At 40.9% G+C, this 26,242-nt stretch overlaps 1 protein-coding gene across 2 annotated transcripts; it reads right to left on the bottom strand.

Annotated features, from left to right (window-relative positions):
• Window positions 1–451: 451 nt before the first annotated feature.
• nr2f5 (nuclear receptor subfamily 2, group F, member 5) lies at window positions 452–23,344 on the bottom strand. 2 transcript variants are annotated; one of them, XM_053326682.1, is made up of 5 exons: window positions 22,135–23,344; window positions 16,560–16,619; window positions 10,645–10,925; window positions 8,499–8,745; window positions 452–2,758 (listed from the first exon to the last, which is right to left on the bottom strand). In XM_053326682.1, the coding sequence occupies exons 1-5, from the start codon at window positions 22,499–22,501 to the stop codon at window positions 2,439–2,441; spliced, it is 1,275 nt and encodes a 424-aa protein (XP_053182657.1). In that variant the 5' UTR covers window positions 22,502–23,344; the 3' UTR covers window positions 452–2,438. The 2 variants fall into 2 exon arrangements, with proteins under 2 accessions (XP_053182657.1, XP_053182658.1); XM_053326683.1 differs by lacking the exon at window positions 16,560–16,619.
• Between the last annotated feature and the right edge of the window lie 2,898 nt (window positions 23,345–26,242).

Here is a 26,242-nt window from a genome sequence, read left to right as displayed (position 1 = left end):
GTTGCACAACAGTACTAATTTTGAGCATTTTAACAATTTCAATGTTGTATAAATTAACTGATTGGTCAAACTAGAAGAGGTTGAGATAGTCACTAGTATAGGTTAAACCCCAACGACATTGGTTCCTACATTTCCCAAAATGCAACTCAATGGCATTTTTCATTAGATCTTCCAATGGCAACTTTTTTCAATCTCCACATGTCACAGTTTATAACACAGGCTTACTGTTCAAACTTAAAGCCTCAAATCAGAGCTACAATAACCTAGTTGATGTCATCAAGGGGTAACTTGGTTTGGGCTCAGTGACATCATGAGGGTTACTTACATTTTGGACAGCTCCTCCAGAGCCACAGGCCACATTATGAGACTCTTTCATAGAGTTGTGATGAGGTAATTGAACTTTGTGTGTAAAACTCTGATAAGTTCTAATTATATGACAGTAAAAGGCAAAGCAAGGCAAGGCAGCTTTATTTATATAGCACATATCATAGCCCGGGGAAACTCAGTGTGCTTAAAGACAACAGAAAACTCACTGTGAACAATCTCACTGTGAACAACAGAATTTTATTTCAATTAAGTCCATATTTCCAAACAAAAGTAGAGGGGATAAAAACAAACTCATTCAAACTTTCTGTGAATTCATTTATCAACAGACAGCTCTCTACGGTCCCAGATGGCTTTTCCAATACCAATACTTGATTTTGATGCCACAGTGCCATGTTGGAAATGTGAGACATGTTGTCAAATCAAACTTGCTTCCACCAAGGGGAAGAAAAATAACGAAACAACTTAAAACAGTCCTAAGCTAAGTCACAGTCATAAGTCCAACTGGGATAATATTGTAACATAGACTGAGGTTTTCAGAGGTTAGTGATACATTTCTCTACGGTATCGGTACGATAAGCTCAAATGACATGAGTCGAGGGGGTTTTCCCTACATGACAATATCATCAGGAAGTGGAAAAGAACTCGCGCGAGGTCCAAAAAATGAAAGTGCTGATGTTTTTCTTGACATTGTCTATTGATGCGTTAAAAATCTCCATATTTTGCATCACATTTCTAGGACTTTGTGTGTGCGCATCAATCATTTTTACATTGTGTGAGTTCATTTCCTCTCCTGACAGGACATAATACCTGTTATAACAGGTAACAAGAGATTATGGCACAGTCATAAGATAAATGCTCAGTGACAAAATCTTTGTTCTAAGGCAAGTACAGCTAGTTTTGTAAAATGCTCCCCTCCCCCCCGCCCCCAAAAGTCCAAAAGGTCCATTCTTGACAATAACAATTGAAAAACAATGACAAGGATGCAATGTGTCACCTCCTGTGATAACATTATGTAAAGAGTTGTGATGGGCCCTTTTGAATAAGTAAAAAGGTCGATCGATTGAATGGCGTAAGGACAGCAAGAATCAACCAGTGCTGTGATTGTAAGGAGTGAATAAGTGTCGTTTCTGACTACTTTACGATGCAAGTGCCTAAGCTTTTATCTGTCATTTTTTTATTCCTTCTCTTCCCCTGAGACCTAAAACAAGTATATAGTCAAATTATAGACAAACCAAACTTCTTTTTTTTTTATCACCAACACTATCACAAAAATATTCCAAACAATATGCTTTTTTTCCGCTTTGGCACAATCTGCTATTAAGTGTGATTATAACTAGGTTTGTCTTTTTGTTCTTGTATTGATATTGGCATGTCTGTCCGTCTGTCTACCCACCCTTTGAACCTGAGCTTTTCCCATTCAACCCTAATATGCTATAGATGCCTATGAATCAATGATATGCTGTACATATGGACACAATCATGAGTTTTTTCTCCATATAAACAGTGCTAATACAAACACACACAATAAAACATGTCCTCTGCAAAAGTCCAAGACATTTTGGCATTTGTCTTCTTTTTTAATGGCTTCTGGTTTTCTTTTCAAAAATTGGTAAATATACAATGGGCCCTGTGCTCTTGGTTGTAGAGTCTTGTTGGCAAAGCCCTTGCTCTGTATTCACCATACTGGGATGCTTGTACGCAGCCTCTGCACCAACAGTAGATGAATGAGTGTTTTGTCTTTAGCTGCCCCTATACGGGGTTTGAGACTGACATCTGAAGTGAGTCCAACAGACCTGCTGGTGAACTGCGCAATAACCCGTTCTACCAACCTGTCCATCTCGTGCCACATCTCAAATGTAGACTGCAACAGGCCACCAAGTCTCTGCATCGGCCACGGTGAATGTTTGGCTGGCTTGTGTAACCGGGACGATGACGTATAACATCATCAGACTGGGTTTTTGAGCGGAATGGTGCGGGGAAATGCTTCCTCTGGGAAAGTCGAGAAGTTGAATGCAGAGAGTGAAGGGAAGGATGGATGAATGGATGAGTAGTCAGATGGATGTTCGGCCTGAATTGCTCCCGCAGCTTCTCCTTCGTCTTGTCTGTCCACCTCAGGGCCCGTTCTCGTTGTAGTGGAGGGAGATGGGCCGGTCACGCTGCACGGTGGGCATGTAAGGCCAATTGTAGCTGGAGCCCGAGAGCAGCATGTCACGAAGCAGTGTCTCGATGGGTGTCTTGCCTACCAGGCGCACGAAAAACAGCTGCTCGATGACCGGAGAGGAGACGATGCGCAGAGAGGGCAGGCGGAGGAGGAGGCGTCCGAAACGGTTTGGCTGGCTGGGGTACTGGTTCCTTACGTACTCCTCCAGAGCGCACTGGGACTTCTCCTGGATGCTCTCCACGTGGGCAACGTCTGACAATCCCATCGCATCTAGAGAGAAGGAAGAGAATGTAAAGATTTATAGTTGATCAATGGATCAAATAAACTATTTATTATGGTGTCTAAAAGGATGTTGTGAGGAGATGCAGATGATGAGGGGGAGACAGGTTAATGCCGGAATCAGACAACACAACATTTAACTATTTTGAGTCTGGTTGGATGAGCATGGTGCCTTCATTTCCTGATTTGACAAAGTGAAATGTATAGATTTTAAACATTAACCAAGGTGGATCTGTAGGAAGGGGGCCAGAGACAGACTTCTGGGATCAGGAACATCAATAATCAATGAGTACACAACAGACAGTCAAACTTTGTGACAGGGCAACAAAATGATGGTGTCTTAATATTTCTGTTGAGACGTTGTGAAGCAGAGTGTGTTATCTTCTTGTATGACATTTTACATCGCACAAATAACAAATTGCACACACTGTTTTGGCAAAAGACAAAAGTTAAAATACCTTAATTATAGTGGCTACAATATGCCTTGATTTGGGGGGGAAACTGTTTATCTATGTATCAATAGCACCTGTTTTGGGTCATACCATTGTTAGATCTGAGAAGTGCTTCTCCATTTGTTGTTTAACAACACTGTCAAGCCTGACTCCCATGTTTCCTTGTTGTACAGGGGTATTATCAGATTAATATCGTGTAGTCTGATTTGCATGAAGAACAATTTTTAATCATTTAGATACTGAGGCTTAGAATTTGCATGAACTCAAACTCTAAATTTAAATATAGTATGTTTTGAGTCCTGACCTGACACTGTACATTACATTTAATTTAGTTGACTTAAAGAAATGAGGAACATGACAAACATGACACAGAGGGGTAATAAAATGTAATAAAGAGCTGACAGTTATTATTTTTTCTCTCAAATTCCTAAAGTCAGAGACATTTTACTCAAACTAAAGGCAATTGAGGTTGTCACTGCAGAGATACATATCTACTACACCCCTGTGGTCTGTGTTCACAGCACAGTACAGTGTTCCCTTTCCCCTCAGCTGGAAGTCATGTTCTGTCTTCCACCTCCTCACACCTCCCCTCCTACCGGCCCCTGCCTTGGCAAGAGTCTCGCACAACCGCGAGAGTGTGTAACATTGTGTGCGATACTTTTCGCACCCTCTATGTGCAGGGGAGAACACGGGGGATTTAGTGAAGGAGGTCATAGATGTGTGAACTCAAAACAAAGACACATTCTACTGTACTCTGCCACATACTGTACGTTCAGTGGGAGTGCTCTTTGACTCTGCCCCCTGAATGAACCCTCATTTGGGTGGACAGGGTTTCGATGAGGGCAATTTCTTCTCAAGCGCATTCTTTTAGTCTAAAAGCACTGGCCCGTAGGTTTTAACCTGTCACCTTGCATCGTAGGTTCCCTTTGTCATCTCACACTTTGATCTGTCCCCTGAGTAAACCCTGCCCTGCTGGGCCTCAGTTCCGCACAACAAAAAAATTTAATTTACCTCATATTTTAATCGAGCGTGTCAAACCCACTCCCCACCCCCAGCGGCCACTATTCTCATCATTCTGGGTGAATAATTGCTCCCACTTCGGCTGTATTTCCCTCCACTCAGGGGGTAGCTGGACAGCATTTCTTTCTTTCTTTCTTTTTTTTTTTTTGTTGGGCCGCCATTTTGGGTTCTGCGTGACAAAGCAGTCACTGCCTGGTTTGGATGTGAGCAACTGAAACCACTTCGCGTGCCGAAGCGACAGCTCTGTAGGCGCCCTTCCACGCCAACCGCCCTGTTCTTTTGTCTGATCCTTGGGCACACACCAGGTCAGTGGGGGTGAGGGATCAGGGTGGCAGGACTGAGATGCCCGTTCTCTGATGTGGCTTGATGGGACTGGGCTTCACAGGGGGAGAGGAGGGAGGGGACTCAGAGGGAGGTGAGAGACGATTGGTGTTTGTCTGAGCTTGTTAGCTCATCCTACCGGGTCTGCAGGAGTCAGGTTTATTAACGGGTCAGTCCAGTGTGTGCGTGTGTGCATGTCCCTCTCCATTACATTCAAATTTCTATGTTAATATCTGCACGTTTGACTAAATGTATTGTCTTCGGGAGTCTTTTGGCAAGACATGCAGTTTTTTTGTGACATGTGTACAAGTGGGTACATCTGGCCACATACAGGGAAGTCACATGGGATGCTCAGGGCTAAAGGGGTTATGTAGGTCATGGCCGAGGCTGTGGCGAATCCTCTGTCTCACTGAAACCCACTATACATAATTCAACTCCCGCGGTGGGGGCAGGGGTCCCGGGGCCTGGGCTGGGCTCGAGGTTGGGTTTTGGGAGCGTACAGGGAGGAGGGGTGGATGACTGGTTTCAATAATAGATGGGATCATGAAGGAGAGTTGGCTGATGAAAGCAAGGAAGAGAAGGCAGAGGTGGATTCACAGCCACCCACATAGTACATGGAGGAAAGATGCCACAGTAGGTACACGCAGAGTGAATCTGACAAGCCGTGCAAGGCAGAAAAGAAGGAATGCAATTTAAAAAAAAAAAAGAACAAGGACAAGAGACATCTCAGTGTTAGCTTCTTCACCATCCGTTTCCCCTTGGGTCACAAGGCATGATCTCTCAGTGAAGTGTCCCAGATGTGACAGTATTTTTGCTGGCACTGGAGCCCAGCGACTGTCGAGATAAATCTCAACAGGATTTGTGTATAAGCAATATCAAAACTATCACATGAGTTTCCTTTGAAATGTAAAACTGTTACATTTTGATTCAGACCTGTCTTTAAAGGGAAGGGAGGAGAAGCATAATGCAATAGCCTGAGTGTAAGGCTCAAGTCCCCTGGTTGTCTACAAAGTTTCAAATACAAACAGCTGTCAAAGACAAATCTATGAAAGCATAAAAGCCTATTTGTTGTAATTTACTGAGCCAGTGATTAAAAGAGTGGTATAATACAGAGAAGAAATTACCATAATCAAAAGAAAAAATGCAAACCATTTTTGTCACAAGCAGCTAATTTTAGCAGATCATAGCTGCTTGGCTTCTTTTTTTGTAAGGAGCAGCATACATGTCTTTGTTAGAGTTGCAACTAATGACTGCTTTCATTATCAATAACTTTTTGTCTATAAAATGCCTATTCTAACTTCTTAGATACCATGTGGACATCTTCAAATATCTTTGTTTTTATCTACAGTCAAAAAATGTAATATATACTGTTCACAACAACACAGGAAAGCATCAAATCTGCACATTTCAGAAGCTGTAACTAGCACATTTTTTGACATTTTTACTTGTAAAACTAAAATTAGTTGTTTATCAAAATAGTTGCCAATACATTTACTACAGTATCTATCAACTAATCAATTAATCTGGCGAATCTTGTTTACTGCAGCTTAAATTTAAATGAAGAAATCATTGACTTGTTTATCAGTTTCTCACAAAACATTGTGAACAAAGAACTAGATGAGTATCAGACTCAGTCATCAATATCCAGTGCAATCAGTTTCACAAAGAAGCACCTAAAGATAAAGACAAAAGCTTTCAGGTAAAAGCTCATTGTCAACTCCAGCAAAAAAAAAAAAAAAAGAAGGAGAAAAAAGTGATTTAAGTGAGATACGAGCAGCTACTCACAGGGTCAATAGCAGCCAATTATGAGAGGGCGATCAAATTACAGTGAAATTCATGGAGGGCAGAGACCATGACTGACTCGAGGGAGGACCAAAGACTGTAGCAGCGGCATTTACATGTGGAGCCAATGAGACAATATCTGCTGCAGAATTAGAGGTCACATCTCGGTCAGGCTCAGTGGAGGTGAAAAGGTTGTAGGTTAAGTACAGTTGATGTCAGCTTCATGTATCCGTAAGCTGGATTTCAACACAAAAGAAGGAAGGAATGTTTCTTGGAGCTAAAACCGTCTGAGTCTTAATTTGAAGGATTAATGATCGAAGAACAATTAAAATGTACAGTCATGGGCAGGGATTTGGTTCTCTGTTGGTCTGTGTGTTTTACAGTTGCTGGCCTCTGCTTGCAGCTTCTTATTTAGTAAAACAATAATGCTGCTTACAAGCTAAAGCCCTTTTCAGGCAGGGAATGCCAATATTACTGGCTTAATCTATTTAAATGTTAAAATACATTATTTTTTTCTCACAAACTTAATCTCTGATGGATTTATAAACTTTTTTTCTCCATTGAAACCTTAATTCATGACCATCCTGAGTCTGTGGGATGCTCACCTTACCTCACCTCACATTACATTATTCCTATTTGCTCACACGCTATACATAAAGCATTTTCTGGATGTTTAGTATTTAACCTACATAGTTGGTATGAATGACAACTTATATATAGAGATAAAGATTGATAGTTCAATTATTAGTGTGGTTGTTTTACTTTAAGGGGGAAAAACTGTTTTAAACACTGATGTGGCATATAAAGAACCACCTTAACTTAAAATTGATTAATTTATTGTGTTGGCTGGTTTATTAGCTGGAGTATTTTCTTATTCATAGGAGATAATTATTGAGTAATACTTTTTTTCTCTTAATAATGTGATAGAAGATGTGTATTTGATTTCTCCCTTGTTAAGCTGCATCTTTTATGTCTATCTAACATTAACTTCTGAAAGTGTTATGGAAAAGTTCCAACTGTGGGTCCAATTGATCAAATAATACTGCTGTCAAGTAATAATGAAGCGATGTCTGAGGGGGAATTTTTTTAATCAATTTGCTTTGAAAGTAACTTATTATTCTTATATAATGAAGATAATGATAATTGATAACAATAAAGTAGTTGGATAACATTCATTTATATTTATTATTAATTGTTATTGTGTTCAATGACTGTATCTCTGATCAATAAGGAATGTATGTATCTGTAGGAGTTCTGCCTCTTTTTGGCCACTTCTCTAATTTAATCTAAATTAAGCTGTTTCCATTTGCTTTGATATGCTGCCATTAAGTGTCTCTGTTGACATGAATAAACCAATTAACAGAATGATCCTGCGCCAATAGAAGCCAGCTCACCCAGCTGTGACTGTAATGCTTCCCTTTCTGCATGAGCAAAAGTTACTCATAGGAGAAAGGTCATGTGATTCCAAGTTTGTGTAGCGGAAAGAAGAAAAAAAAACAAGTGAAAGGAAAGGATTTTTTTTTAAACTTTAAACCTAAAATTGGACTTGGAGTAATAGTATTTTGTTTTTTTTACTAGGAACTATTACAGCTTTCTGTTTATATGTTTTGAAACTTCCATTCCCCCCTGGAGCATCATATTTGCACACTTAGCAATCTGGCAGAAGTTGTTTTTTGAACTTCCTCTCCCTCAGTTTCTCCTCCAATATACAGGTCTTTTCCTGGTTTCATGAACTGTTGTGATATCAGTCATATTCAAATAAGCTTGACTCATCTAACCCCCAATCTGTAAATGTGCCAATCCATGGGACATTTTTGAGTAAACCTAAAAATGTGACCAGTCTCTCCAGACACAGAATATTTTTACACAGTGTGGATCAGTTTGTTTTGGCTTAATGTCATACAGATCAGGTATGAGCAGATTTTGCATTTTTAGTTGATGACTTTCTAGCAGCTCGAGATAATGTGCAAATAACTTTTAAACTTTCGATAACCCTCTGTGGGGCCACCACCCTCCAGTTATATCCTGCTCCAACATCCTGTTTCAACTTTACTTCATGGAAACAAGGCACCATTAAAATCTCATGCAGGTTCCCCTGTGAGTTAAATAAACTTCTCTCTTCTCCTTCTGTACACACAGGCTTCATTCAAACTTACCAGATGTGAAGAGCACAATGGACTTGAGGCAGGAATATTCAGCCGTGTCGACCTGCAGGGCCTTCAGCTTCTCCACCTGCTCCTGGAAGACGCGGATGTGGTCCATGAAAGCCACCACGCGCTCGGCTGACATGGGCGAGGCGTGCAGGCCGGCCGCTGCCAGCAGAGGGGCCACATGAAGAGGCATGGAGCACTGGGCAGCGTTGAGGACGAAGAGCTCGCTCCATGACATGCGCAACAGCGCCACCTAGGATGTAGAAAGAATGGAGTGAATATTACAGAAAGGAATTTATTTTCACTCAATATGACAGCAGGATACCTCTAAAATATTAAATCAGATTTCCATGACACTTACATGCAGACAGGCCGTTGCAGATATGGAATTTTTACTATTTCACAATTATTTTTGAATCCTAATGAAGAAAAATAATCTGTTTATTGGTTGTTTTGAGGGTGAAATCTATTTCAATCTGAAAGAAATCGTGTTTTTTAAATGTGTTAAGTAAGTAATAAAAACATGGAGTTGGAGAACATTTGCAGAGGCTTGCACTCTTTAGATGCCTTCTACAAAAAGGCCTCAGACTCCATCTATGCCTGGCATTAACCTGAGCTGAGTCAACCTATGATCTGATAGTAATGCTTACTTCTGTGTCTACAAAGACCAGATATGCATTGCCAATAAACAAACCCACATTTGGAGATAATTATCATTAGGATCCATCATCAAAGAGATTACAGTAAATGCAAACAGGACAGCAGCTTCCTTAAATGCACAAATTCATTCCACCAGTAATATATTAACTCATCACAGGAAGGAGGAGGCATACATAATCCAGACACACAGCAGAAAGTTCACAGAGACCGCATATAGTAACTGTCATAAATTGATCGTAAGGGTTAGCCAAAGTGTTGATGTGTTTATTGTCAGGTTGTTTAAAGGTCATAAAGATTACAAGATGATGTGCCAATCTGTGTTATGTCAGTAGGAGGATAAATATGTTTTAATATGTTTACTGGAAGCGCAGTGATCTGAATACATGTGTCGACAAAGTAATACAAACATGGAGACGGAGTTGAAGCCCAATGTCGCAGCATATTGCAAAGCTAAACAGGGTCATGAGTTCAATGCCAGTTAGCATTATCTATCCACTATGAGATAAATTAGAGAAATCAACACTGCAATTGAAAAAGGTCCAAATGATCTGTTAAAATTAGACATCATAATATAATTAAACTGCAAAATGGTGTAAACTGCTGAAGGAGAAATAGCCTAAAGAATTGTCAAGTTATATATGAGGAACAGCAGTCACGAGTTGAAACTATTGAGTATGTGCTGTTGGTATGTAACCTAACATGACCCACACAAGAGTGGGTTTATACACAGCAGAGGACCAATGATACATATATACACAGCCTACAACTGATTTCTTTTCACATGACAGCAAAGATTAATGAGAGGGGAAAAGTCACACACCAAAAATGTGAGTGTGTTTTCCATCATTTGAAGATCTTTAATGCAAAGGGTGTAAGCAAGTCTTGTAAGCAGAGGCTGAAATATTGTGAAATCTATTAAAAAAATATATTAATCACAGCTGACAAAACAGCATTTCTTTTCATTGGTTTTCATTTCGGTGGCACAATTCAATAGAAACAATTGTTTTCTTTTTTTATTCTTTGGGTGGTAATGTCGCTCTGTCAGTCCACCATTTTCAAACTGAAATATCTTTTAAAATATCGGTTGGTTTGCCATAATCATCAGGTCTAAACTGAACTAAGATGGTGAAAATAGTAAATTTCACCATATGAACATCAGCACGTCAGTATTGCCACTGTGACTGAGCATATTAGCATTTAGCTCAAAGCACTACTGTGTCACTGAGCTGCTGGTGTGACTGAAGACTTGTTTCTTTGTGTCCTCATGTAGAAATGAGGCTGACCAGTGTGATAATAGATTTACATGTTGATGTGCAGCTTATATTAGAATTTAAAAAGGCACAGAGTATTGTTTGCTGTATATTTTGTTTTAGTTTCTAACACTATGTTGCCAAGTTTCTATGTGTTTTCTCTTTCTATTATTAAAGAGTTGCTGTCTGGGTATTTTCTGTGGAAAGTGAATTCTAGTTAGAGATCAAATTGGCCAACTCACCTGATCCATGAGCTGCAGATCAGGGAAGAAAGGGATGTTCTTTGCCCACTCAACAGCGCTAAACAGAAGCCTGGCAGCCAGTTCGCAGATGTTCTCGATGCCCATCAGGTTGTTTCCCTGCATGCACTGGGCCCCGTAGCGAGACGTGGGGTAAGGCTCTGCACGCAGCAGCAGAGAGATGAAGCCAGATAGGTAGGGCTGGCCGTTGTACGGGTCGGTGCCATTGGTCAGGTACTGTCCGGGGCTGGTCTGGGAGTTTGATGTACGTCCTCTTTGTACAGCTGATTGAAAAACAAGAGAAGGTGAGGGTCAGAATTCAGCTGTATAAATCAGAGCTTTTAATTCATGAATTTGTGACATTCCCCAGTACTTCTGTCTTTTCTTTCTTTGCGTATATGTCTTTATCTCAGTCCAGCTGATAACTTTTAACAGACACCACATTTCTGTCATTAGGTGGCTGTTACACTTATGATTTATGAGGCATGCTGTAACATTATGCAATACACCTAAACCTGGTCCACATCCAAAACGGCCTCTGCACGGCATGCATGAAAAGCAAAAGCCTGCAGGAGAAACGGAAAGGAAGAGGAGACGAAGACAGAAAAGAAAGAAGCAAATTGGGCATGTCAAATGTGTCGGGTGGGTGGGCTGCAGAATGGGGTCGAAGGGTTGAGAAGTGTAGAGACGAGAACATTTCTGTGACTCTTAAATATGTCAGCGTTTGTCTCCTCAGTGGAGCAGTGGAAAGTGGCCAGGCCAAGGCCATTCTCCGCTGCTGTTGTGCATCAATGAGTAATGACAAGCAGCAGCTGGTAAAGATATAACACTTCTTCACACCTACATATGTTATGCACCCGCATATGCATACACACATACGCATACCACATATGAATACATACGGTAACATCTCCCCTCCTCCCTCAGCTGGCAAATGGCTCAGCCTGAGGCGAAAAGGGCACACAGAGGCCATGCTCATGTACACACACACACACACACACACACACACACACACACACACACACACACACGCCCCCGTGCCGAGCGATGATGATGCGGCGAGTGCTCAAAGGCCCATTTGGAAAACACCTGTTCAGTCATCCCCACTGTCTGACTAATAACTCCATCTACTGTTTCACACAGAGAGAGAGAGAGGGAGAGGGAGAGGGAGAGAGAGAGAGAGAGAGAGAGAGAGAGAGAGAGAGGGAGAGAGAGAGAGAGAGAGAGAGAGAGAGAGAGAGAGAGAGAGAGAGAGAGAGAGAGAGAGAGAGAGAGAGAGAGAGAGAGAGAGAGAGAGAGAGAGAGAAAACGAGAGAGGGGCAGAGAGAGAGAGAAAAAGGGGCACAGGGGAGAGAGAAAGAGAAGAAAGAAATGAATGCAATGAAAATGCAAAGGGGGGAAAATTAGGTAAAAGGGTGAAATAGTGAGATAAGGTGGAGAAGGAAAGAGTGAGAGGTGATAAGCTGAGAAAAGGTAGATTGAGGGCAGAGAGAGAGGAGAGAGAAAAAGAAAAAAGGTGCATAGTTCAATATGTTTGAATATAACCTGAGATGAGGCTTCAGATAGAAAGTGGTGGTTTACATAAAGAGACAGGTGGAGGTAAGAGGTGGAGAGAGAGGGGTGAAAGAAAAGGGAGAAGGAGGGGTTTGAAAAATGCTTTTCAACTCTGCATCACCTGTCACCTCAGACACAGCAGCTGTGTCAATTGAACGCACCATGGTGCGTTTAAGAAACGAAAAGGTCAAATCACTCAAGAGTGTTATAAAAATGCCTTTAATTCTAGCCTGTCCTCTGTGCAGAAGAAAAACACTTCTGCACAAAAGGTGTTGACCTCAAAATACTAGTTTTCCTTGTGAACTTGTGTCAACCCGTGTTCCCGGAAAAGAATGTAGTCTCCTTTGGCAAACAGCACAGTCTCACTGAGCTAAGAGGTGTTGCCTGTCACAAAGACAACGTTGCACAATGGGACATTCCTTGTCCTTCTCCAGCAGCTCTTGTCTTGTTTAGCAGAGAACGACTGTCAGATTAGCCACACGTGTCTGTGTCTGCAGGATTTTCACAAACGAAGGGAAATAAATTACCGCATGTAGAAGCAGGTGTTGTCATTTCCACAAAAATTACCTGGTCATATATGTTTTCAGTTACACTCTGAGGTTTGCTTTAAGTGTGAAGTGAAAAAGTCACAGTGCTCTTGCTGTCAGTCAGTAATGTTATTGTAATGCAGGCTTGCGAAAGAGTCTTCCCTGACTGTCCAAATCTAAGTCAGAGCACTACCATGACCTAAAAATGTCATTCTGTCCAGGCTTGTTAATGTGTTTTATCTCACAAAAAATCTATTTTTGGGTTTCTCGGTAATGCATTGAGCAAGTTGTAAAACACATTAACCCTGACTTCAATGTGGAATTAATCAAATTCATCAAGATTCAATGACATTGCACAAATTCCACGACCTGTTGGGACCCCACTGCTTGTCATGTCTCCGATTTTGTGAATTCTCAGCTATTAATCTGCTCTCATATTGATTAGTGGTTAATCCTGCAGATGGTGGCAAATCTACTTGATCCACTTGACTCTTCAAAAGCCTCATTGTCGAGGTCACTCGTGGCTGAGAGGCAGAGCACTTGAGTATGTCTGACTGAGACACATCGCTCTCTGTTTTTGCTCGCCTACAGCTGGCTGACGAGACTGACGTACAGAGACAGAGAAGGAGAGACAGAAAAGAAGGGAGGAGTGATTATGGAGCAGTCCCAAGGAATAGAGAGAAAGAGAGACAAGTGTAGAGACAGAGAGACGCAGTATCTTGACATAAAGGAGGGCAGCAAGAGACGGAGAGAGTGAGAGAGACAGAAATGAGATTAGATAGATAGAGAGACTGAGAGAGAGAGACAAAACAGATGCCTGAGGATACGAGAAAAAAAAGGAAACCAGGGTCAGAGACAGAGATGGAGAATAAAAGGGGGATGAGAGCATAAAGTCAGATTTGAGTGTCTGCCATAATCTGCTCCCTGCTTTTTAATTGGTGCACTGTGCCTTAGCTTAATGTAATTGACTAAGCGCATCATCTGACAAAAAGGCACAAAAAAAAGCTAGAAAACTTAAATTTTCTGCAGATGTACAAATAAATATTCTCACATACATTCCGAAACCAAACCGAGGGAATAAAAAGCACACGCACATGAACGAAACAACATCTCATGTAGCTGGGATTTAAAATGAGGGCACGAGAAAGTGGTAGAGGAGGAAAGTGCATGCAGACAGAGGTACCATGGGACATTTCAGCTGCGACTTTTAAAATGCCACTTCAGCAAATGGCAGCTGGCAGAGTGCATGGTTCGCTGCCTGGCTGCCCTGGATTAGCCTCTGGGTCAGACTGTTAGTGGAATTACAGCAGCTAAATACAATTAAGGCCTATCAACATTTGGACTAAAAGGTCACGGTGCCGGGGCAACACAGACGCATTATAGATTTGGCTCAGTCTAATAGTTGCGTTTAATAAGTAGCTTTTCCATTTCTAAAGCTTCCACTGGCGAATGAAAAAATAAACACGTTACCTCACATGAACCTGCGGCTGATGTGTGGCCATGTCACTTAGTGCCACGGCTCAACTGAGTGTTTGTGTGTGTGTGTGTGTGTGTGTGTGTGTCTGAGGGACATTTACAAGATTAGAAAAATCTGCAGCCAACACACTGTCAACCAAAAAAACTAAAAGTCTCATCTGCTAAAAAGACATCTGGGAGAGTTAAAGGAAAGATATTATGTCATGTCATTGTGTGTGTGTGTGTGTGTGTGTGTGTGTGTGTGTGTGTGTGTGTGTGTGTGTGTGTGTGTGTGTGTGTGTGTGTGTGTGTGTGTGTGTCAGTGCATATATTGTAGATGTACGCATAGTTGTGATCTAACTCAGAGGGCAGTGTGTGTGATGTGACACCAAGGTAATATCCTGCAGCTCAGTTTTACTTTGGCCCTGAACTTTAACCTGCAGGTCACTGCTCTGCAGCGGGGCAAAGCTCCAAAGAGAGCCTGATAGGAGCAGAGAGGAGCTAATGTGTAAACCAGGAGAGAGTTAGAGATAAAGAGACTGACAAACAGAGCTGACAACGTGATAGTACTGAATGGAAAAAAGGTTATTTACTTCTGTCAAATAACAAAGATGTCAGAACACTTTAAATTCTTCCAATTTTTATTATATTAAAAGCTTCTATTATTTAGCTCAAAGTTTTGTACTTTTTTATATATATGAAATGGATATAACATTTACAGACACTCTGGACTGTGAGTCCATGGTCCACAGTATTTGTCTCACTGTGTGCTGTTGTGCAAGAACAGCCTCTGGTTATTTTGCTACTTATTCTACAGAAACATTCTCACAGTACATCTATGCACTGTTGTAAAGTGAGTTAATAATACTGCAGCATGTATTTGGGACAGTCAGGGGCAGCGGAAAGAAACTGTAAATACACTTTCCTATTTACACATCCAGCAGACACAGGGCAACATTAGCATTTATTTGTGTTCACCTGATGAATGTTAGTCTGATATTCTCTACTTTTAGGTCTGATTTTCATCTACACTAAATTATAATCTTGCTCTTTGGCTGTTATATGCATGACTAAAATCAGCACATAGTTGCTACTTTCATCCTTCTGAGGTTAGGTGCTGGGCAGGTAGCATATTGTCTATTTTAGGTTCCTCCTGCAGCCAAAAATGATGCTATGGGACCAACATCAGTGAGCCAACCTTTAAGTGAGACCTTTAAGTGCATAATAAAGCTTCATAGAGTTGAGGGGACCTACAACCTACAGTTAGCTAATAATTATCTGGAGGTTTATCACTACGAGTGACACCTTTCAGATTTCTTGTAATTATGTGATCCATTGTTCTTATAATAATATTGATTATAGCAGCTTTAATGGTACACTTAAAACACTTAAAATGTAATGGCTGCTTAAATTGATTGTGCTACACTGAGAGAAACTGCAAGCCCTCCTAAACTTGGAATTAATATTTTGTGTATAAATCAGTCAGAGAGACCAGTCAGAGCGTGTCAAAATGGATATTTGTTCATATAGTGTTGCACGTGACAAACTCACAACACTCATTCTTCTCATCTACTGAGAGATTATGGAGAACGAACCACGTGCACACTGAGAGAGGACTGACTCCATCCCCAGTTGTGTGTCGAACATGAAAGAGTGGAGGTATGCGGCAAACGTGAAAGACACAACAGAACAAGAGCGTAGAAAACCGGAGGCAGTGCAAGAGCGGGAGGGAAAACTGTGACACAGACAGAGACAGACAGAGACATGGAGGGCAGAGGAGGAGGAGGAAGAGGAGGAGGAGGAAGCATCTTTGTGTGAGGAAGTTTGATAGCTTTTGCTGTCTGGATGCTGTTGCCTCAGTCTTTCTCTCAGACTTTGATGAGGCAGTTCCTGAATTAATTAGTAAACCAAATTCACCCTTTCGCTGAGTGACTCTGATTCACGCTATCCTTATTTATTTATCCTCATTTACACTTACAGCCCCCCCACCCCCCCACCCCCACCACTCAGGGAGTCAAAGAATAACTAACTTCATGCTTTAGACATTTATGCATCAAGCTGCATGCACACGTGTTTTTAAACAGATCGTTCCTGCCTGACTCTTCTTCTATTTCTTCAGCTAGTATTGTCATCATACAGCATAAAAGGGATAATTCACCCAAAACATGACTTCTCATTTATTCTCAGTGGTATCTGGTCATGTCTTTAGTTTTGGTTTTAACTTTATTTTTTTAGATTATGAGGTATATATACGACTGAGACATCTGCTGCCACTCCAGTAGGGATTAATGGATTTCTGTTTCTGGTGCTCAAAGTTTGGAAAAAAATACTAAAAGTCAGCTGCAAAAAGCCTTTACACAACTAAACCATCCAACTGCTTACCAGCCTGCATGAAGGGACGGGCTTCCCCATTAGGCAAGGTCGGACACTGCCTGGGGGCTCCTGATGTTTTGAAATAAAACATATAAAATTATGTTACTATTATGATAATGCACAACAGATTAATGTACTATTCATGGTCATTAGTCCACACTGTGATTACATTTTTTGGCTTCATATTATGCTACTTCAGCTGCTTTTCCACCAGACAAGAACAAAATTATTTTACTGCTTGGCAAAATAAGTACTAGTTTTATCTAGCCATGCACATAGTTTCATTTGTCTCGAGGCAACAGGAGTGACATTGGCAGACCTCCAAATTTGACCAAATTAAAACAAAACAACAGCGCCTGTATGGTTAAATAACACCAAGGGGTTAAGTGGGAAAATGGGGGAATTAGAGGGACTCTTTAATGTGTGGTCGAGGAGAAAGAAAAACAACAACATTGCATCAGATGTGGAAGAAATGACTGGCAAATATCCCATCAATCATTATCAAACTATAAATATAATAATCTTCCTCCTTTTTTTCTTGATTTCAAATGAGGACAAACAGGAAAGGTTTGTTGCAGCTGTTACTAAAGCTTTGTGTCTTCTTGTGCTCATTTTCCTTCTGCACTCCTGCTACCACACTTCCAATCAGTGAGCATGGATAAGATCATGAGCTAAACGTCTAAAATATACATGTGGCTGGATTTCCCCCACAGCGTCGAAGCGGAGGAAAGACACATGGGGTTAAATGTTCCTGACAGTGACCGGCAAATTCTGTGCCTCTGTGTCAACTCTGTGTGTTATTACAAGTGACCCGAGTGACACACAAAAACAGGTTGAGCTACTTAAAGTCACAAGCAAAACACTCTGGAGTCTGTATGTTAAAAGGGACTGAGTGAATGCACCTGAAGGTCACATTACATTCGCTGTTGTTGGATGTGCAAGGGGTGCGGTGGGGGGTGGGGGGGGGGTGGGCGTGCTTAAAAAACGCCTTTATATGGGAGGAGGTCATTATATGTTGTACTGCCTCCTCACCTTGATGTGTCTAAACGCATTAAAAACAGCATCAATCATCTATTCAGCCACATGCCTTTCTGCAATATTCACGTTAGCCTTGGGGATAACATCACCGGCTCGGCTGTATCGCTTTAATGGAGGCTGGGTAGCACTGAGCGATATGTCAATGGGAGCCATTTTCATCTGAGAGGCCTCGGATAATGACTTTGTCTGCAAGTGTGGTGACAAGGGTTAAGTATTTGAATTTGTCAATAGCTAAATTACTGGGATGAGCAAAGGATTTCAGAGCCAAAGGAGACCAGACTGCAGTGTTTTGGTGTTAAATTGCCCGCTGTTACAAGCCGACTGTGGAGTATGGATTAGTCAATACACTGTCTGTTACACTTTAGTGTTCCAGTGGGGTATTTACTTACTGGTGAGGCCCCGGCCAGTTCACACATTTGGACTTTGACTTGCGCCTGTCTGTTATTAATGTTTTAGTTTTGGCTGACCTATATTTTCGGCTGCTGTTTTGTCACAGTGTAATATGGGTCAGAGGAGGAAGCAGCACATCCCACCGTGCATGCTGAGTTTGGGTATTACAGACTCTTGTGCTACTAACGGCTGTTCAGACAATTTATCGTCAGTGCATTCACAACTCTACTAGTGTGTCTCTGTGTGGCGTGTGTGATGTGCACACACAGCTGCCCAGGTGTCAAGATATACATTAACAGCTAAGATGACATTATCATTGTGCACGTACATATTAATCAACAGTAAACTACCACACGTCTTTGTGTTCTCAGTGAAGTCAGTAGCTCGTCCTTGTGGGGTGTTTCAAAATTAAAACATTCACTCCAACTCAAAGGAACTGTCAAGCTGATTCTCTTTGCCGCTCTGCTTCCTATTCAGCCTAGAAACTACACTGACAGAGAAATAAGTGGAGGTTTTTGTGTAGCTGCATTGTTAGACGATGACACTAACGCTGCCAAGGTTTTTAAGGGGTTTGGGTCTCACAGAAATGTTTACTGTCATGAAGCTGAAAGGTGCTCCAGATAAAAGTCTCCAACAAATGATATTATGTTCTACACAGCAGTGTACCGAAAGAGGTCAAACGTCCCCTTTGGAAACAAAAAGAAACACACACACACACACACACACACACACACACTTGAAAGTGAAAATCCTCTAGACTTGAAGCGGTCCACTCATGAAACTTTTAACATGTCTTCTCAGGCCGATTAATATTAATTTAGTTGAAACAGAAAAGTCATGCAGCAGTGTTAGTGATATTGAAAGATGCTGTAATTTTAATAACTGAAACTAGCTAATTTTATTGATGAGGGAGTGGTGGAGCTACAGACCAGATGATGCAAACTGAGGTCATCAGCAGCAGCGCTCAGCTATCCAGAAACACAATCTTCACATAGCCTGACAGCTTTAGACTTCATTTGTGAACAAAATCCTTCAACACTTGCAAATAATTATAATAACATAAGTTGTTCCATCTTGCAACACTTTCCCTCAGATTTTGCTCTTAGCCTACTCTGTCAGGATGTGAAGTGCCCTTTGACCTATGTGTTGGTGCATTTTTAAGTAAAAAGGCTTTGAAATGCCAAAACATGCCAATCTCTTTCAGTTAAATGAGTTGCATGTTCTCGTTCATGTCGCCTATTCTGCTGCTTCATTTTGACACGATCTTAAAACTTTTAAAGAGGTATCGAGGAAACATCAGTGGCATATTTCACCTGGACTGTAACTGTGAACAAACATTGCGTCTCCTTGACAACCTTAGGTGAACCTGTTGAACAATGTAGAGGAAACATGACTTATATATGACCTCTGGGGAGGACGATAGCAGTTGTGTGCTTTAACAAGTCCTGCTGCTTTTTAGTTGACACCTTAAATCTTTGAATTCTGGGATGCACAAGTGTTAAATTTACTGTAGATGTTGCAATAAAATAAAGATGCCAGGATTTTTTAAATATTAATGAAGAGTGTAGGCAGAAACGCCAAATACAGCATCTGCCTTGGTGTTTTTTTTTACCAGCTCAAAATATCAGTTGTGGTTAATTTAATTTGAAACAAGTCATGCTAAAATTATGACTTGCTCAGCTTTTTATTAACAGCTCACTAGTTATGATATTTCTCATTTTTAAGTCTGATTTTTACATGAACTATTCTAATGTTTCATGTTGCAGAGAGACAACACATGTGTCTAAACAAAAACATGTAGGCAAGTAAACAAATGATCACTGATAAACAGGAGTCAGTCTACAAAGAGGATTTAAGGGCACCGTTTAATCCCGCTGACCTCACATGCACTAACAGATGAACTCAGCCAAATGCAAATTGGCTATAAATGCTCCACATTTAAGCGACTTGCGCACAACTCTAACCCAGCACTGCAACGCATTGTTTATATCAGGTAGTGATCACATGATGATGATTAATATTTTATTTTTTTCTTAAGGATGTTTTGGGAATAATTTACCATATTTTCAACTCAAATTGAAGAATTTCCCACCGTCCTATAATTTGTGCTGATTTTAATTAAACACGCGTTTTTGGAAACTTTTGGAATGATCTGAAATTAACTTGAAAGAAAATTAAATAATTTCACTTAATTTAAGAATGTCAGGAGATAAATTACTTCTTCAAATGATTTATTTTTAGTTAGTTTTAGTTCTAGGGACTTTTTTAATGATTTACCATTAATGATGCATGCAAATGATCTTTTCAGGAATTTCATTTCAATTTCGTGTTAAAAAAAGACAACTGACTTGATTTGCATTGAATTTCATTTCCTCTTCCGCTGACATCTTTTCACCTGTTTGGACGCTAAAATTCAAAGGTTAATTTTAAGTCTCAGTTCCAAACTAACTCACATGGATATTTTTCTGCTGTAAACACGCTACAGTGCGTCAGGCGATTTCCTCGGGTTCATTCAGTCGGAAAGGAGCATGACCGAGTTGGTGTAGCTTGCGGGTATTTTACATGAGGTAAGACTGTGTGTACAGTGCACACACACACACACACACACACACAGTTACAGAGAGGCATAGCGGTGCACTAGCGGGAACCCTTGAGGGATCGTCTCCTCTCAGGCTCTAAGGACGGGTATTTCCACCATCTCTGCATTCATAGTTTGGCTCAGGCAGAGAACAAAGGGCGGCTGGGCCGTTTAGAGCCACTGTTTGTCCTTCAGTGTCCCCTGCCGAAGTGTCCTTGAGCAGGGATGCTGCTGCTAACACTATTCCGTACTCTGAGAGGGAAAATAAAAGGGGCGAAGTGTGACATCTTTATTAGAGATTCAGACTTTTGATGGTATTTAAACTCATAATTTGTGAGACGTTGCACTTGTATTTGCTCATATAAGACAATTAAAGCCTTTTCTTTATGTGGCTCACCTGATCTCAAAAGATGTGAGCATAGTTTGCAGAGTACATGCTGATGTTGTTGGCATTTTCATTCATTTTCCTAAGAGATTATATCAAAAAATCATGTAGTCACAAGCTCCCCATACTGCCTTTGATCCTGAAAACTGTCACCTCTGAATTATGTCTTGATGGCTGGAGTTCAGTAATCCAATCCAACTCATATAACCACCACAGAAAATGTAACATATTAGTCACGCTGTCAAAACAATAGTTAGGAAAACAATATTTTCGGTCCATTTGGTTCACATTAGAAATGATTCACCCTCACATCTCTCATGATCGGGGTGTCGCTGCTGAACGATAATTAATAAGGGAAGCGCTCTTCTTCGCCAACATGTTTCCACTGCTCCTCTTTGGCACTAACTGACCCGTTGTTAATCCAACACAATACAACAAATGTAGCGGCATCCTCTTAAAGCGGCTCTGGGTGTCGGTGAGCAAACAGCATAATTAAAACAGAAGGACAAAAGAGGGATTTTCGAGAGCAGCAATGGGATGAATGGTTTAGATGTGGTAAATGAATGTGAAATAAGCATTTTGGTTCCGCAGGTGGTGACTGATTATTTACCCATTACAACACTGGCTGGTAGCAAGGTTAAGTAGAAGCACACAACCTTCAGATCAACAGGCAGTTCACTACATGACGCAGAGGTTTACGCACAAAATTATCTCAGTGGGGCTTTTGTAGTTTTTTGGTTAGTTTTTCTTTTTTTTTTCTTGGTAATTCGTCATCTCACAAACTGAAAGTGTCACATTTCGTCTTGAAACATGGTCTTATCTTGCAACATGAGGGAATCTGTCCATGTGTTGAAATTATGGCTTCAACTCAAATCAGTTTGAGTCCAGCATTTTCTTAAATTATGTTTTCTAGCCAAAGGGGATAGTCTGTTTTATACTTTGCTGCAAAGATATTGTTTATAGAAAATTTACAAACCAAGTGGAACTGCACTGAAAACAAAAGTCTCAGTCAATGTGAAGAGTAATTTGTTTTAAAACTGTAACATATTTTACGACCAGACTTCATGGCCTGTTTTTGACTATTTTACGCACAACTTTACGCATAGCAATACATTTTGTAAACAGAAGTATCTGGTGCCACAGGCTCACATTGACATCCACCTCACACCCACAGAGTACAGTCCCGGTCTTACCTTCTCTCCTCATACCGACTTTGAGGCACTTCTTCAGCCGGCAGTACTGACACTGGTTCCGGTGGTGCTGGTCGATGGGACAGTCTCGGTTCCCCCGGCAGGTGTAAGTGAGGTTCCGCCTCACCGAGCGCTTAAAGAAGCTTTTGCATCCCTCGCAGGTGAACTGACCGTAATGCTTCCCACTGGACTTGTCCCCGCACACCATGCAGTCCACGTTGGGGATCTTGTCCCCGGAAAGTGCGTCGTTCCCCGGGGTGGAACCATTGGGAGTCCCCGGTGCCCCGCCGGGCTCCTGGCCGCAAATCTGGAGCTGGGACCCCGGATCTGCAGAAATGTTCTCTGACCACTGGTTTACTACCATTGCCATGCTATCCCCAAACACTTTGCTCTTTGTTTAAATCACAGAAGAAGAGTCAGAGAGTGGTAGGGATCCGTCCTGACGTCTTGGGGAGAAAAAACGAGGGAGGACGAAGAGGCGCTTCCCACTTCCTCCAGGAGATCAATCAAAGCTTCTCTGAGCTTATATTTAAACCGCGTTTCTGTATTACTGAGCTCTTGCTGTACACATCTATCAAAGTTTACAGCAACAGCGAGGAATCATCATGATCGATGAATAAGAGCGTAGCCTACAACTCCCGGTGCTCCTTGCTGCGCAGCAATCCATAAACACGTTGTTCTTCAGAGTGAGACCTCTTGGAAAAGTCAGTCCAATTCGGCAGCGTGTAGACTGGAATATTAAACCCTGATCTGACTATTTGCTTGTCTCTATAAATTGGAAGAGGGTAAATGACACTGAATCTAACAGACAACTATATTTCGCCTCTAAGCAGGTCGCTCCAGTCTGCAACACGTTCAATACTGAAAATGTGGGGAAAAAATCAAGATAAATTCAGCCTCTTGAATCTTGACAAAATCGTTTTAATACTGACCACATTTCACGTTCTTCTCTAAAAGGTTTATTTAGTCCCATCAAGCTCTTGGAAACGATATAAAGCGCAGTCCCGAGGAGAAGGCAATCCTCTTGTTCTTGCGCGGTGAGGCTTTTTGGAAACCGACGTCAGTGTGCGCTCCGATATTTATTCACCCAACACACAACCTAAATCTCCTCGGCGCTGTTTTTTTGGATGATCGTCCGTGTAGGCGAGCTGTAGCAGAGACAGTAGGACGCTCTTTGGCGCTCGAGTGTATCGCTTCACCCTTCTACTGTCTGTCCCGTCTCTCGGAGTCAAAGCTACAATTTGGGGAAAGTGTCACAAGCAGGCTCCCACGTACAGCTGCCCCCCCTGGCGGCGCTCCATATACGGTCATAACTGCCAAATAAGGTCACGTCTCCTCCCCTCAGCGGGAACGGTGGGACATGAAGGGTCGGCCGCGATTGGCCCCAAAAGTCTGGTAAAAAGTAAGCAGTTCTCTGATTGGACTACGGTCGATTAGGATGGGTTTGACTGACAGGAGCGGTTGTTGCGATACAAGTAGTTAAAAGTAGGCTACATTAGTGTCCCATTGAAAATAAAAGATTGTGCGTCAAGACATGATAACACTGTGGTGAATATAAAGTAAAAGAACAACTTTACACATTTAAATGAATTGTGTTGAACATGTGATTCATATCCTGCAGAGATGAAAACCTACACTTTCAGGTTTATCTTTTTAATTAACGTTATATCTTTTATCTTTTAAGGAGCTCATTTAAATCTTCATGATGAGGATTGAGTGGATTTGAAGTCCCACCTGAGCTCAGAAATATGTTATATCTACTGTTACTCCATTTGGATGTTTGACCTCCACCTTGCAGCATGATGTATGTGAAGTACACACAACTTTTTAAATGAACAATATTTACATATTCGGAGATGTTTAATAAGAAAGAAGAAGAATATATAAGAAGGTTTGATTGAGTAACTGTAATTTTGTGGGTTCAAAAAAAAAAAAACAGTCCATACACACGATTAAAAAGTAGTTTGTTATATGTCTTTAAATATATCTTGGGGGATCTTTAAGATGCAAGAAATTATGTTTGTGAGCCTGAACTGATTCTAGGAAAAGAAGCACCAGTTTAGATAATAAATAACAATTCATGGTTTATTTTTTCTTCCGAAAACATAATTTCTTATTTATTGTTTTGCCCTCTGTGCAACGACTGGAGGTCACAGTTTACCAACCATTTTATTCACCATGCAGCGCTGCCTTGTAATCAATCTTGGGTCAGCTGTCCAGTGCAAACTTATTTATGTTTTCTTATACAGTAGTTTAAGTAAAATCCCATTTTAACACTCCTACATATTAAAAATTGTAGCTTAAACTTTACAAAAAGTGAACTTAACCAACAACAAAAAAATATCGTGCAGAATCATAGCCTACATTATTTTAAACTTACTGAAAGGTCATATATTTTATGGTGGAGCACCTCTCTCAGCACCACTAAAGTCAACAATAACAAAAGGTGCCAAACTTCTCACCGAGCCAAACTCCCTAAATCGTTCACCAGTTGAGAAAGTGTTGATTTTGTCGGTTTGTTGTGTCATACAGTCTCTGCCAGCGCACAAAAGGCCACTGCGGTAATTAACAGCGAGAGTGTTGTTCTCTAATGGGGTTTTTCACGCCGAGAGCAGCGGGGACCTGATTATTTTCCCAGATAGGGTCTTGATTTGTCATGTGAAGGTAATTCCAACAACACCGCTGCCAGGGGTCGAGTGTCCCACCGCCCCGTGCTGCATGGGACCGAGGTTTGAAAAGTGATAATGTGTTTAGACACGCTCTCACACTTCCCCTCTCATTGACATGAGTTATGCATGGAAAAAAAATTATTCCCCCCCATACACACTTTCATTTAACTTCAAATCTGTCTTTTAACGCTTTTAAACGATTCTGGTAATTCCTTGTGATGTTTCCACCTCTAATCCCAACTATAATCTCCACAGTAAACAATAAACATGTTTTAAATGTATTAATTAATAAGCTTCATGACAATTATCCTGCATTTTCTTCCCTGTTATGGCCTAAACGATCTATTTATTGTCATTAAACTCATTCTGACACGTGTTTATGCTCTTAATATATTAAAAGAAATCATAATAATTATGACGAGAAAGCGGAAAAGGAAGAAACTGATTAGCAGAAAGTCTTATTTCGCTCACATTTTTGTAACAAAAGCGCAACAATAGCGACTGAATACAAAACACGAGTGACCGATAGACTACTTCCATAAGCATATCTCTGCTATAGACAAAAAAGGGGGAACTGTAATCCCCAACTTTGCTTCTACTAAAAGCAAAGAAAGGACGAAACCTCACTTAGAGGTTCTGAGTGCAGCTCTGGGCTTGCCTGAGGCCATAAAGTTGGCCCTGCGCTTGGCTTAATTGCTGTCACATGTAACCTTACCTGTCTTCCAATTAGCCCACTGACTCGCTATTAGGAGATTCCACAAGCTGTAGGCAAGTGACCAAGGGCACCTCAGGGTTTTGGGGCCTAATAATTAGAGTGTAATTCTATACAGCCGAGGCTTATGATGAATTTGACCAGGATTTCACCGAGAAGGGCTAATTAAATGAGGATCAAGCTGAGGTTTAGTAATGTATGTGATGTCCACCCATTAAATAAAGACAAAGCCCACACTGACATGGATTAAGTCACTTCTTTTTTGGGATGTAAAGGGTTTTCTTTCTTTCTTTCTCAACTGCCCATAAAAGGGAATTAAAAATGGTGTGAAAGTTGGTGTTAAAATAAAAGACCTCAGTGGAGCAGCATCCAGTGACACATTTTAAAATGGTTAGCTGCAATTCAAGCTCAAATAAGTGTCACATGTTACATGTGGAGAAACATGAGGCAATATCTGTAATACTGTAGTTTAAAACATTATTTCCTTCAGTTTTAAAATATTTGTTTCTGCTGTGTTTTAATATTTAAGAGCATTAACTTTGCCTTTATTATTCCTTTTTGTACAGTACATTTAAAAAAAAATGACACCTGCTCCTACAACATGATGACTAGAAACATAATAATTTGCATCTTTAGGTCTAAATCACATTTAGGGTCTTTTTCCAATCACACATACATATAATGAAACCATTTCGGGTTGTTGTAATTGTTCCTACTGGGTGAGGACAGA

This window comes from Scomber japonicus, chromosome 10 (assembly GCF_027409825.1).
Source record: "Scomber japonicus isolate fScoJap1 chromosome 10, fScoJap1.pri, whole genome shotgun sequence".
Classification (NCBI taxonomy): domain Eukaryota; kingdom Metazoa; phylum Chordata; class Actinopteri; order Scombriformes; family Scombridae; genus Scomber; species Scomber japonicus.
The sequence above is the reverse complement of the archived record's forward strand: the minus strand, read 5'-3'. Positions and strand labels throughout refer to the sequence as shown.